The following is a 14,576-nucleotide window of genomic DNA, read 5'->3' as shown; positions in this document are numbered from 1 at the left end:
GATTGTCGTTTGTATGTAAATATAAAACCACCCTAAAATTCTCATACTTTATTTAATTTTTGGCAGTCATGTCAGGTGAAAATCTAGAGGCACTGTTGTTTTACAGGATAGGGTGTAACAGGTAGGAGTTTTAGTGAATTTTTTGGTATGTTTCTAACATTTATTTATTAATATGTAATATAATCTTACATTTACTATGAATCATTTCTGGGACTTAGAATTTCCAAACTTGTGTTCCTTTTTTTAACCTTTTATTCAGCATTTTTTGCTTCAATGACAATTGAAGAAAACGTTCATTATGGCAAAAATATTCATGATTGTTGTTCATGATCAGGTCACTGACTCGAGGCATGGGAAACAGAAACAAGAAGGCTACTGTTTGGTCAAGATATTTTAATGAACATGTGAGGTAAGTACTTGACAAAATACGAAAGAGAAGGTATTGCAGAAATATATACAGTTGTCATTAATATTTTGTAACAGATGAAGAAAATGGTTTACATAATACTTTTTTCTTTTGTAACAAAAACAAGGAAAGCTTCTCCACTACATAATGTGAAACATATACTATTTCCAGCTAGAAATAACGCTATATCTGTACAACGATTTAGAGATAAATTTCACAGAAAACATATTCTGAGAGAACATTTCATAATACAATCGTCAATAAACATTTTTAGGAAATATTTGTTATTACAAAATGTATTAGAAAAATACGTATATTCAATGTCATCATAATTATTTGTTATATACATTTTTGGCTTTTTGGCCCACACAATATTCCCATTCGTAGGAAAATTGCCCGTTTAATTTGCTGAACACAAAATTAATTCATATAAACATTTTTTTAAAAAATACGTTGTCTTACCTGCCTTTATGTACACTATTCTACAAAGGTCTAGTCAAAGTAGCGTAGCTATTCACTTCCAAGTTAAGTAAGCTCATGCTACAAGTGCCTGGTTAATGTCATTTCTTGTAGAACGAAAAACATTTATATTGTTAAGAACAAGAATTACAATTTTTAAATAAATTGTGAATCTTTCATAAGAAGTATTACTTCACCTTTGCAATTTTCGTTATAGGTCCCGCGAATATTAAATACACCAGACCTACACCTAGGACCCTACTCTTGAGAAACTTGAATTAATCAGTTTTCAGTGACACCTCTACACAGTGGCGTGCCCGAGAGGGAGTTTGTGGGGTTATATCCGGCCACCTTTTGGCCCAACATTGGTAAAACATGAAAGACAAATGCAGGAATAGATGGCAAAATACTGGGCTGATTACTAAAAAAAGGTCACATCTCCCCTTTACGACAATTCTGGGAACGCCATTGCCTCTACAGGTATTCCTGACACAGTAGGTGAACTTTATTTATCAATGGAAACGTCATTTTGATGATCACTTTTTTACACTTAAACGAATTCTGTTATTCTAATGATGCACTTCTCTTATGAAAGAAATAATGAAAACGGCGCGCATGAGCTGTGGCAGCCATATTTATGATTAAAACGACAAAATATGTTACCAAACTGTACTGTCCAGTTGTTGAATATTATTTTCGTCAATTATTCGTGTGTTGTCAGAAACAGATTTACATCATTTGTGAATAGTTTGTCCGTTATGAATGCGTCAATTTGTCCCAAGAGTTTTATCGCATCGTTTACCGAGTTGCATTTGGCAGGAAACAAAACCCCATTCAATGAGGGAATAAAAATATTAATGGGCCTTTATCAGTCCCTTGTGGTGAAGAGATAGAAACAAAGGAAGGGGGTCGTTCAAGTATCAAAATTGCTATCATGGGTTATTAGCAGTCACGTGTCACCAAATACATTGTTTTCGGCGAAAAAGTTCGGTGGGCCGCTACATTTGAAGCAAACTACAGAGATCAATGTCTAAACAAGATCCGAGGCACTTTTGTGAGCAAAAATGTCATCAGTGTTGCCATATAGGCAACTGCAAAAATTGCTTGAATTGTTGCCAACTAGTGGCAAGCAACACTCATTTAAAAGGTACTCTATCAGTCTGTCTCAGCGCCACTTTTCTAGGCGACAACCGTCCCACATTATAGTTCTTTGTGTTTTTGTCGTTTAGCGTCGCTTTTCTTCCACATTTGGCGAATCGCAACGTTGGAGATAAGCAACGATTAGATAAAACTGCTGCAAGGATACTCAAAAAGAGTATATCGGGATTTGGGCCCGGGAAATTTGGTGGCGAGATCGAAACTCGATCACTTAACTTAACGCGTTCGGTCACCAAACCGGCACCCTACATTGTATAAAATAGTCTCTTAACACACCTAGACTCCCTCGAACTTGCTTGTGAGCTTCTGCTCTATGCAGGAGGTCTTTGAGTGAGCGCACTAATATTCATTTTATGAAATTTAAACGGCACTATCCCATGTCGTTTCGCAAATGAGACAATCAACTCCTGTACAATTAACCTGTGACTGTAATTTCGACAGGAGTCTCTAGTAGCAAGTGGATGGAACCCAAGCGTCTTTGCTGGGAAGAAAGCATTATTGTTCGATAAAGTTATTGGTGCATTATACACTATGGATCCAGAACCAGGAAAACGTTCTAGCGTTGTCCATACATTTAGCCCTGGAACAGAACTATTCTTCCTTTCTCTTGAGCACCGAGTCCGAACCTCAAGCTTGCGAAGTAGAAACAAGTTTATTCGTCATGTTATTTCGAAATACACAAGATTTGTATAAAATAAACAAATCACAAATAACACTGAAACACTGTTAAAGACCACTCTGTTCGTGCTGTGCACATTAAATGCTTGCAAGGCCCGTTTCAATCCGGCAACGGCTGGAGGTATTCATTGTTCTTCACTGGTTGTGGGAGGAGGTAATTGTCGGAATCCAAAAGTTCTTTGCTGTTTGGCACAACAGGAGATTTAGGCGGACTTGGCAATTGCAGCGGCTGTTGGCTGGTATTTGTCACGAAGAGGCGGTCGTAGATCTCGGTAAACTTGATGCGATCCCGAGGCTCAGTCTTCCAACATGCCCTCATCAACTCACAGATGTTCGCTGGGCAGTCTTCTGGAGGTATTAACATGATACCTTGCAAAATTAATGTCACCACCTGGAAATAAACAGATCGGTGATTAATTGACAGTTCAGACGATGGTATAAAAACACAACATAGGAGACAAGTCGATATAATTAAGTGCTGCCATACGTCAGATGTGTAGCCAGCAAACGGTGACAAAGAATACATTGAAAAGTTTATCAGATTTAAAGAATATGGTTACATCCCTCTCGATTGTTTTACGATTGAGCACTGTCTCGCAATATCAATATATAGGTATTTAGTTAGAGTTCCTGAAAAAAATACACCAGCTATTACGTATAACTTGGGCAACTATCACCTCCAATACAAACTTGAAAGGCTCGTAATATGATCGAACATTCCAAGGTCCGCACTTTTGGCAGAACTTACTTCTCGAATCCTTTCATATCGTCGGGTGTATTTGAAAACATTCAAATCGGAATCACGCACCAGAATTCCATATCCTTTCAATTGTAGCCCAATACACTTACTGTGCAAGTTACGTATAAGAACGACTCTTTTTTCGGTCGAGTTCTGAATGTCTGTGATCTGAAGTATGATATTCTGGATGAAAAGAGGCTATCGCTCTAGTAGTGACCAATGAACGAGTGAGAGGGAAACTGAATGTGGAGCGGGAATCGCGACTGCAGCTACCAGCAGTTTGCAGCAGCATGCACTACTTTACTCCGCCCTTCCGCTTTCTACCCTTCTCTACCGTGATGCTCTACAGACTACTGAGACGTAGCATGAATACAAAATAAAATAAATGGCGACGAACTGTACTTTTCTGTTATGATTCTACCAATAGTCTCTTGCACTAGCGTAAAAATATTTTCTTTTCTGGGGAGGCTGGATTTGTAAAAATGGATATTACATATCTATACTATGTCCCGGAAATCTGTGGAGCAAGGCCGCGTATAACGGTAGAGAAGGGGAGAAAGCTAGTGGGCGGAGCGAAATAGTATGTGATACTGTTAACAGCTGGTAGTTGCAGCCACATTTTCCTCCTCATGCACTCACTTTCCTTCTCACGCGTTCATTGGTCAAGTCCTCTCGAGTCGTTACTTGCGCAGAGACTTATTTTCGTTCGCTTGCTCAATAAATTCTCGGGATAGCGTATATGTTCTAGGTGTGGGAGAGGGTAGCTGTGATACAGAATAAATATTTCGTAGTTACAATTCTTAACCTTTGCTTTAGAAGTTTTTTTCAAATACAAAAATGGTAGTCGGAGGGCCATTTCAAGAGGGGTTACATTTACCATTTGGTTTTTTCCCCGAGTTCTCTACAGCTTTTATTTGAAAATTTCGATTTTCTCAAAATTTCGAAAAGGGTTATAGCCCTGTCAGCTCCCCTCGCGTACGCCAGTGGTTTCTTGTGAGTCAAAATACTCAACTTATCACAGCCAACTTTTCACAATCCTACAAAATATGCACGACTGTAACTATTACCCTCACCATCACCATTATGAGAGTAGATCTCTGCTCGAACCTAACTGCTTGTAAACTGTTTTCTTTGCATCCATCTTCTTTAAACATTGCACAAGTGTCATTGTCATTCTGGCCTCGTTTGCCACTTTGTTCGTTTACCTTTTGTTTTCATTGTTCCAACTGTGCTAAAATGTTATTGTGACAATTTCATTACTGTGTTAATTGTTTAAAATTTTCTGTTATTGAACTAATATTATTTGATATGAAATGTACGTCAATGGCTTTCTGTCAACAATGGGAGAGGTTCAATGTACGCCTTACAATTAATTCTGAAACGACTCAATTATATTTTTGCTGAAGACAACGTTTTGCATTGATTTCCAATTATTATGCAACTTTGTTTTGCTTCATGAGGTTAGCCTCAGAAGAAGAATGAGTCAGTGAGAGAATTGGACATTTCAACTAAGTTACATGTATTATTAATTATTTATTGAGCTTACAAATAAGCCATAAATGGAGTCTTTATAAACACTTTGATTTTACATATTTTGAATCTCAGAAAGTATGATAGAACAATAAAATAGAGAAAATAAAATTGTAAATTTGTTCTTCCAACTTTGAACATTGAACACTTTTGGAGCACATTTTTAGTCCACCAAATGTGTATTACTAACTCATCTTCAAAATGAGACCTTTTTCTCCCCAGCTTGAACATTCCCTGATGTATATGAGTTTAAAACAGATTGTTTCATGTAAGGCAACTCAGCAAGTAAGTTTCGGTAGGATGAAAGGGAGCATACATACAGCTGTGACAAATTATGGTTCACCATACAACATTCTTGAAAAGCTTCATAAATCGGAATTTCTTTTTCAAAAACCTTGTTGGGATTCAACCACTAAGACTCGAGGAATCTTCTTATCCCTAAATCAAACTGCTGAGCGCATGGAGGCTTCACATACTACTTCAAATAATATTTAAAGTCATTTCTGGTAAATATCCAACAGAAAACGATTGTACAATGAAAAGTTGAAGGAGTAAACCTCACGTAAAAAAAATCAATAGTCACTCACATTCAGTATCAAAATTCAATTCGTGAATTTGTTTTCTAATCTAATACTAGGACGAAAGTTTCACTTACGCTTTCAACATAAACAAAAATTCATTAGTTAGTGTCCTTCAGTTGACTTTTAGAATATTTCCCTGCATTTCTAAAGATTTTTTTTTCAAATGAATATGCTTTATGTAAAAATGCTTACCTCTTCATTCGAGTGCCCGTAATACGGTTGCTTTCCGTAGCTGTATATTTCCCAGAGTACAACGCCGTAGGACCAAACGTCCGACTCCAGAGTGAACCGTCCGTACAACACACTTTCTGGAGACATCCATCGTACTGGAAGCAGGCGCGATCCTCCAATCTGGAATTGCAGAAGGAAAACAGATTATTCTTTAACAACGCTCCAGGATTCTTGGAAAGTGGTTAATTTACTCAATACATACAGTACTATTAACATATACGAATGATCTTTATGTTGAAAGCTATGTATATGCTTGGAAGGAACTGCAGATAATACTAAAAACTCCTTTTATTCATTCATTCTTCTCTACCCAATGGGTGATTTCTCACTGCAGTTCCCAGGCTTTCCGATGTCCCACTTTATGCTCCATCGAAGAATCCATTAATTTATTATCATCTGATTTCTTCTTCCCCCGACTCTTTCCCCGATTCCTTTCAGCAGGTATTTCCTCGTTAATGGCTTTCCAGTCAATTTCTTTTTTTCTTCCTTGATCTTACGAAAATAAGTTTATGTTATGTCTGATCAGAAGTGGACAAATATTGATCTACAAACTTTAGTTGTATCATGTCTCTAAATTGAATATTCGGTTTATCAATTGTTAGAGGATTCTGATGCATTAATTGAACCGATATTAAAGAAAAAAATACAAATATTCTCTCTTAAAAATAATTACTATTATAAATCAACATAAATTACACGAAAAGCGATGATAACTACAAGAGATGCGCAGTGGTAATGTCCTCGCCTTGTAATCAAGGGGTCCTGGGTTTCGACATCAGGCGAAGGCACAATGCACAGTTGTTAGGATCCCATTTTAAACTGTAGGTCCAGTCCTGATTAGCCTATCTGTTTATAAAATGCACTTAAAACAAAAACTCAATCAGTAAACTCAAATAAGAGTGCGAGTTTCTGTTTTAAGTCCACTTTGAGGCACGGATCGTGACTGGGCCTACACTTTAAAATGAGACCCATACCACTATGTGCCTTCAACAGGTATCGAACCCGGGACACTTTGATTAAAAGGCGACGACGTTATCACTACGCCATCGGGGAGGCTCAAATGAGATTAAAGGCTAAACAAACATGTAGAAGAAGTAACTATGGTGTGATTGGCGGGAGGAACTATTAAATACGTATGTGTATCACTAATCTATATCTTCGTAAACAATAATAAAACAGAATTATTGCCATCTCTCTTTCTCATTTTCAAGCTGGAGTGCCCACAGAGGGGGGGGGGGGAGGGTAAAGACCGCGCATCAAAGTTGGGGGACCGTAAAATAATTCATCCAACATATATATATTTAATATATAACTTTACACCTTGGCGTCATTCTGCAATATGTGCGTTGAGGCGATGATGGGGAAGGGGAAATCAGGATACATTTCCTTATGAATTCATTTATTTCAGCTGGTTCCATGCCACTTTCGCTTTAAATGAAGAAAACGAAGAATTTAGGTGCCGACAAATAAAGTGTTAATTAAAGCTGAAAAAAGTGACTCTCAGTAATACGATAGCAGTAGACACGCTGTTGTAATTACATATTTTGCGGGAATTATGACATGATCTGGGTGGGAATGCACCATTGGCCTCTCCGGTGGGGGGGGGGGGAGCGTACTCCTTCTTTGAAGGTCACTGACATAAACGCGATCTCCTCAGGCAAATGATATCACAGCCTGATTAACCTTCTATGGCTTCTTTGTCCTTCATTAATGTGACCAGCTTCCATTACAACAGCATCAGCTTTCAGGTAATAGAAATTTCAAGTCTTCAGATATGAAGCAACTCGTATTTCGTGTTGTGACAAAGCTAAAAAACCCTGATTTAGGAGGAGAGGTTCCATCTGCGGAGGGGCCATTCAGTAGGGAAAATTGCCTTGAAAAGAGCTACAAAAGAAGAAAAACAAAATGGGGGTAAAAATATAAAGCTACACTAACCATCTGGCTTACCTAGCTAGGCCTAAAAGTTATAACTGAAGTTGTACTTGGTGGGGAGTGGGGGTGGAGTTGGAGAAAGGAGCTCACGATGTTCTTATCCCCGTGCCTGACGAGAGTTTACTCTCTGTAGTATCTTAAAACCTATATTTAATTTCAAATCATGGGATTTCAGTCATATTATAGATATTCTAGGCATTCTTCTAAGATGAAGACTTTCCTACATATGCATGCTTTTCCATGTTATTGACCACCACTGAAGTGGGGGGTGGTTGTTCTAGTCTTGTGAAAATAAGGGTGTGGAGCATGCGTGTATGGTTTAACATGGTGACAATGAAACGGGGATGCTTTTCCTAGCTGGGGTGGGAGGAATCCCTGTCGTTCCCCATTTCGACCACTGCATTTGGTAACAACAATTTGTATATCTTCCTTGTGCAATTTCTTCTTTAAATTTAAGTCCTAAAATCGAATAATGGATTACGATATGACTTATATTCACATATTCTATTTTGTTAATATTTTCTTAAATGTTAGTCGACTATGTGGATGGAGAAATAACATTCTTCTTTACGCCAAAAACACCATAATCTTGTATACAACAAAGCGAGATAATATGACTAATTCCCCAGTTCAAAGTTGAAGATATTCTCACTATAAACATACTAAACTTCGTGTTGCAAAGCCATGAAGAAGGTCCAGTCCGCCAATCAGTTTATCTTTGGGCACAGGCGGATCTAGAATTGTTTCCTGGGAGGGGCACAGAATATAATACTGTAAGCATATGAGATGTAACATTAAAATATAATGTGCAGACTTTCCTCAAATATACCAGTGCCTCTCCAACGGCGCAGTGGAAAGGGAAAAGTCGTCGCCTTGTAATTTAGGATCCCGGGTTCGATATCCAGTAGGGCACATAGTGCCTCGGATCCCACTTTAAACTACATGTCAAGTCCAGATTAGATTAGCCTATCTGTGCATAAAGTGGACTTGAATACTCATACAGGTCTAATACTCACATCAAGACAATTACAAGAATTTGTCTTAGGTCCAATTTGTGATCAGATAGAACTAATCTCAACTGGACCTTCAAAGTGGAATCCGAACCAATGCACCATGTATCTCCACCAGAAAACGAACCCAGGACCCTTTGATCATAAGATGATGGTAACTTCTTGTGAAATAGAATAGTTCTACTTTATTTGTATTAACAAGGATTACAGAAATAAAGAGATGAGCCTGAGAATTCATTTCTTCAGGAGAAACTGTGACAAAGATCGGAAATATTTGACCTAAAAAACTCTCGCTTTGTGTCAACAGTTAATCAGTTACCGTTGTAACAAGTCCCGGATTCGATTTCCGGTGTCGATTTATTTAAGTGTCTAGTAAATATAGTCACCATTAATGTATTTGTGTTAGAGTTTGTATTCTTTCACTATCTGGAAAATAATTGGAACACTTTTTCATCGTGGTAATACTGTGCTATCTGTACTTTTTATAATACTAAGTGCCCCTCCCGCTAAATCCGCCATTGTCTTTGGGTGACACGTGCTCAGCCTATGGAGTCCCATTGTTGCATGGAACTCGTTGTACAGCTCCGGAATTATTTTCAAGCAGCACCCCAATTATTTCTGGCCAAATGGAGAACTAGGGTTTCTGACGTGATTCGAATCCGGGATTGCTTGCACTAAATACGAGAACGTTAACTGTTTGGCTATGCGGGAGCGTACTCACGAAGTTTTATTTCAACGGAATACTGTTGCACGTTTCTACATTTATTTTTCTTCCTTTCACTGTAACACGTTTCATTTGTCTCCTTCCCTGAGCGCAAGCCAAATATGAGCGAGCAATTAGTATTCATGAGAAAGTTAGGGAATTACCTTGTAGTAGTCGCACGTGTAGACGTCCCGACTCATCCCAAAGTCTGAGATCTTGACGGACAGCCCAGAGCCCACGAGGCAGTTCCTGCAGGCGAGGTCCCTGTGAACGAACCTCTGGGCCGCTAAATACCGCATCCCTGCAGCTATCTGCAGGGCAACTGCATTCAGAGCCTCCTGGTTTACAAAGAAGGAAAATAACATTGAATTATCAATTATATTATAAATTAAATAATAATGAATATAATGTGATGTAATCACAATGATACTTCTAAATGTAAGTTTGTAAATCCTAACTGGTTAATCGATTTACATAAAAACAATTCCATACAATTAAGCTAATGAACAATATAGTAGTTTGTACATATTATGAATTATTAGGGGAGAGTTGCCTATATCGCACCGGTTCTCAAATCGCACCAAGGCCCTAAAAACAACACCGCTGCACGGTGGTGTGATCTAGCGGCTGGGTTTGGAACTTCCCTCATCCCCAAGCATGCTGCAGTTTAGTTGTGGCCGCCGGTTAACTGAGAAGCGTATCATGTGCATTTAAAAGAAAATTGTGTCACTCTTGCTATATTTTTGTGGATATTCACAAGAAATAGAAGACAAGTACGTGGAATGTCTTAACATTTAATTACTGGACATGTTTGTGTAATCTATTAGGTTGTATTTTGCACTGTTAACACTGTAGTATGTTTACACATTTAGGCTGAGAAAATTAATATCTTTAAAATGGCGGGGTCTCCCAAATCGCACCTCTTCGCAGTTGCGCAAATTGCACCGGTGCGATTTGGGTTCCATGTGTAAGTTTTTCTTTGCTTTTGTTTTTCAGAAGCAAGAGGAAATGGAGGAAAGGAAGGGAGGCGAGATGATGAAAAGGGTGTATGGTGCCTGGACCCCAGAGGATATGAAGTCTGCTTTACAAGAATACAAGGAGGGAAAAATCAGGTTAAACGCGTGTTGTAAAAAAAATATGGACTAGCAAAGAAGACATTTCTGCGATACTTTCGGGGAGAAGTTACTCGAAATGTAAATCTTGATGTAAATGTTGCGGTCAATGGAAGGGAGACTGCATTACCAAAGGAAGCAGAAGAGGAATTAGTCAACTTATTTTGCAATTTGAGGCTTCTTTGTTTGGACTGACACCAACAGATGTAAGGAAGCTAGCGTTTCAAGTTCTTGAAGATAACCCCCATGTACGCAACCCTTCCAACAAAGAGAAGTGGATGGCTGGCAAAAAATGGTATTATGGGTTTCTTATATATATATATGTGTGTGTGTGTGTGTGTGTGTGTGTGCGCGCGCGCGTTTATATATGAAGATATCACTGATGATACATGCTGGTGCATATTTATGTCTTTGTGTTGATAGCTATATCAAGTGACTTGTTAATATTTCTGAAATTATGAAAACTTAAGATATGCGTGATTATATTTATAAAATGTCCTCATAAAAATATTATTGGGTTCAATTGAACTTCCAGTACAAGTCAAGAGTCACCTGTCTGCTTTCTAGTGTAAGTTGTAAAGGTTAGATATGTAAAACAAAAAACGATATATTTATTGCGAGGATAATAATGATTGATTGCACTTACCTTATTCAGTTGTGGTAATCCTGAATTCGAATTCCAAGAAGTCTTTGAGTTGCTCCTGAGGACCTCCGTAAGATCCCCGAATGGCATGAACTCAAAAATCATCCATGGAGTACACGAAGCGTCTGGAACGATTAAAGCATGTGTGATGAAAACAAACGATCTAAATGATCCTGCTCTTTCATTGCTGTTGATCACGAAAATTAATTTTAACTGTTTTTACAGCACAAATTCATCATAAAACATTCTAAAAATACCTTCTATATGAAAATTCTCATTGGTCAGAAGTAAGTTCTGTGTAAACCAATCAATGCCTCCCACGCAATGTAACTTGGATAGGTTTCTCCAACTATTTTCTGATTGAAATGTTTAAACTTTTTTAACTAAGTTAATTATGTCTGAAACAGCCTACTCATAACTATATTTGGATTGTTCTGAAGTAAACTAAATTTATTCTCGTATCACAAAAAATCTTCAAAAAAATAATTTCATTAGGGAAGCAGTTGAAACATATCCAATGTCAGTGAAAGATTACCGAGAATTAAATGTTAATTTTGCTTCAGTTTTGTTCGCAAACGTGTAAGCATTAGCTGCACCGATACTTCAATATAAACAGCTAGAACGAAATATAATATTTGTTGATTGTTATTCCGTGTTCTTCCATACAATCATTGAAAAATATCCACAATGGAGCTCTTATCTTTGAGTTACACCAATCCCTAGAAAGTACAACTAACCTCTCAGATATGCGGTACACAACGAAGTGAAGTCACAAAACAAATTTGATCTTTCTTATCAAATATATGAAGCCGTAAAGATCATTATAGCCAGTGTGTCGTTATAGTGAGTGCAGTTTATTTCTCAAACTATACACACCAATTATTGTATCTGGAACTTGAACCGACAGAATGAGAAGTGTGATTAAGTTGAATTTCAATAGTTGGAATCTGACTTCAAATATGTTTTTGCATGAAATATTGCCAAAAATAAGGAAAAAATATTTATATCATTAAAACATTTAAAAATGTAGAATTATAATATACTTTGATTTGTAATGAGAGTAACCAATTAGATTATAATTAGGGCTGAGCCGATACCTATGCCAATGTATCGGTATCAGCCGATACCAGTCGTTCGATATCGAAAAGTTGTCAGTTAAATTTGGTACCAGCCGATACTTTTCCAGCATTTCGTCTTTCACAGGGTTCACAACTTTCACGGAGTCTAATTCTCCTGACTTTATCAAACTTTTCTTTTAATTTACACTAACATGGGAAACCATATTTTGTGATTACATCCCAGGTATTTTGATATTACGATGTAATTCGTGAATATTTTGTAGGAAAACACTGGTAAATTGATACTTATACTTGGAGTATAATCCTCACCCACTAATATTAATCAATATTTTGACCAATTGTCAATTGTTGCATCGGTATCGGTGGGAATCGTTAACAGTATCGGCATCGGTGTGGATATCGGTTCAAAGTGGTATCTGCTCAGCCTTAATTAAAATATGATGTGTGCATACGTGAGTAACAGCAGCTAAGTTGATACAGAGGAAGTATTTCGACTCTTCTGGCTCCAGAACACAAAAACTCACCGTCAAGCACGACGCCAATGAGCGAGAGAATATTGTCGTGGTGGAAGGAGCTCATGATCTCCACTTCTCGTATGAACCCCTCCTCTGCCTCTCGCGTCGCAGACTTCTTCAGCACCTTCACTGCCACCGTTCTGATTTCTCCGTCCTCGAACCTCAGCTCACCTGAAAAAGAATTTACAGATGTGACATTATCTCCACGATAAAGGGCCTTATTCGAACGAGGATATCTCCTCTAGTAGGACCCTTAGCATCTACGTCCCTGGGATTTTTCCGACAGAGGGGCATGCAATATATTTTGTTTCAGGGGGCTACGGACGATACATATTTCCCCCAAACACTCCTTCAGTCTGAAGTTACCAGTTCCTGCAATGCCCTTATAATAATTAACATAAATTATTGTGGGGGAAATGATATTATATGTGTAAAATATATAATTTTAGGTTGACATTCTTTTTCCAGGGAGTGGCCGTGCCCCCCCTGTTGGGCCATTCCTCGAAAAGTGGTCCTACTCCATGTCAATAACAAAATGAATTAATAGGAAATTATTATTGTTTTTAAATGTATTAAGGTTTAGATTTTTGTGAGTGCATATAATTTACACATTTTATCAATAAAAGTTTCTAGAGCATCTTCAGCCTATATGATTCATAGACAAATAAAGTCAAAATTTGCTACATTTTAAAAACGTCACACATGTAACGCACTTTTGTTAATTTTTTTTAATGCGTTACGCCTATGCCACCATACTCAAGTTTTTTGCATTTCTTAGCAGACACCACAAAGTACTTCATAATTCTATGATATCAGTTCATTATGAATATTTTAATTCAATTCATGTCTAGAACCTTAAATTGTGTCTGTAAAATGTCAAACACGCAACGCTGGAATTGGAATGCCCCTGTTGCCCCTTTCCGGACGGTCCACATGACTCAGTTATGGAGATGGCACTCCATACCAAGTCTTCTCTCCCCGTCAAGGCATCCCTACTAGAGGGGGAATTCAAAGTGGGATCCGAACAAGCTATGCAATGTGCTTCCGACGTGGAAGGAACCTGACATCCCTTTTATTACAAAGCGAGTCAATTACCATATTTATACATATGTTTTCAACTTCGTCTATCTGATTAGCTGAGTAGCGGAGTGGTTAGCACAGCGCGCTACGACGTCAGAGGTCCTTATTTCGAATTCCTGGGCATGGGTGTTCTTTGTGAGTGTCCCTACATCAATTTCATCATATCAGCACTTATCCTCATCGTAGCGATTAGTCAAAAGTGGAAGATAAGCGACGTTAAATAACAAAAATCAAATCAAATCATCTGAATAACTGATTAAAATATTCGTGTCAATATTTCAAGCGTTGCTATATCTTAATTTGAAGGAAATTTATTGATAAATAACAACGGTATTGCTTTTCTTTAGATCTAACGCTGAACCAAAGAATGTGCAATTTATCAATAAATTTGACTTTCAAAGGATTTCACCTCCTTTAACCCCTTCTCGACACGCAACTAAAAGTGGTATTCATTATAACAGCAATATTTTCAGCACACAAATTTCGGATCGTTGTTATTAATCCCTACGCAAGTATTAAAAAGGAAAGGACAATCTCTTTGAACAAAAAAGGCAAAACAACACTGCAATCTAAATATGAATTATAATTAAAATCGATGGGAAAAGAATTTCGCGAAACTTTCCCGTTCGAACTAGACTATCAACAAAAATCTTTGCGAACAAAACCAGTTAGGTTATATTGGAACGCTGTACCATGTCGTTAATAATACGTACTTTGAAT

The 14,576-nt window shown here is 37.7% G+C and overlaps 1 protein-coding gene across 2 annotated transcripts in view; it reads right to left on the bottom strand.

The window, feature by feature from the left end:
* Window positions 1-414: 414 nt before the first annotated feature.
* Window positions 415-14,576, bottom strand: part of LOC146001570 (tyrosine-protein kinase transmembrane receptor Ror-like) — a 223,903-nt gene continuing 209,741 nt past the window's right edge. For both annotated transcript variants that reach the window (XM_083139056.1, XM_083139057.1), the window contains exons 6-10: window positions 12,786-12,947; window positions 11,186-11,307; window positions 9,592-9,765; window positions 5,744-5,902; window positions 415-3,092 (exon numbers count right to left, since the gene is read on the bottom strand). In XM_083139056.1, coding sequence (XP_082995182.1) covers window positions 2,802-3,092; window positions 5,744-5,902; window positions 9,592-9,765; window positions 11,186-11,307; window positions 12,786-12,947 — 908 coding nt within the window. In that variant the 3' untranslated portion in view covers window positions 415-2,801. The remainder of the gene's footprint in view (window positions 3,093-5,743; window positions 5,903-9,591; window positions 9,766-11,185; window positions 11,308-12,785; window positions 12,948-14,576) is intronic.

This window comes from Lepisma saccharinum, chromosome 17, assembly GCF_977018435.1.
Source record: "Lepisma saccharinum chromosome 17, izLepSacc3.1, whole genome shotgun sequence".
Taxonomy (NCBI): Eukaryota; Metazoa; Arthropoda; class Insecta; order Zygentoma; family Lepismatidae; genus Lepisma; species Lepisma saccharinum.
The sequence above is the reverse complement of the archived record's forward strand: the minus strand, read 5'-3'. Positions and strand labels throughout refer to the sequence as shown.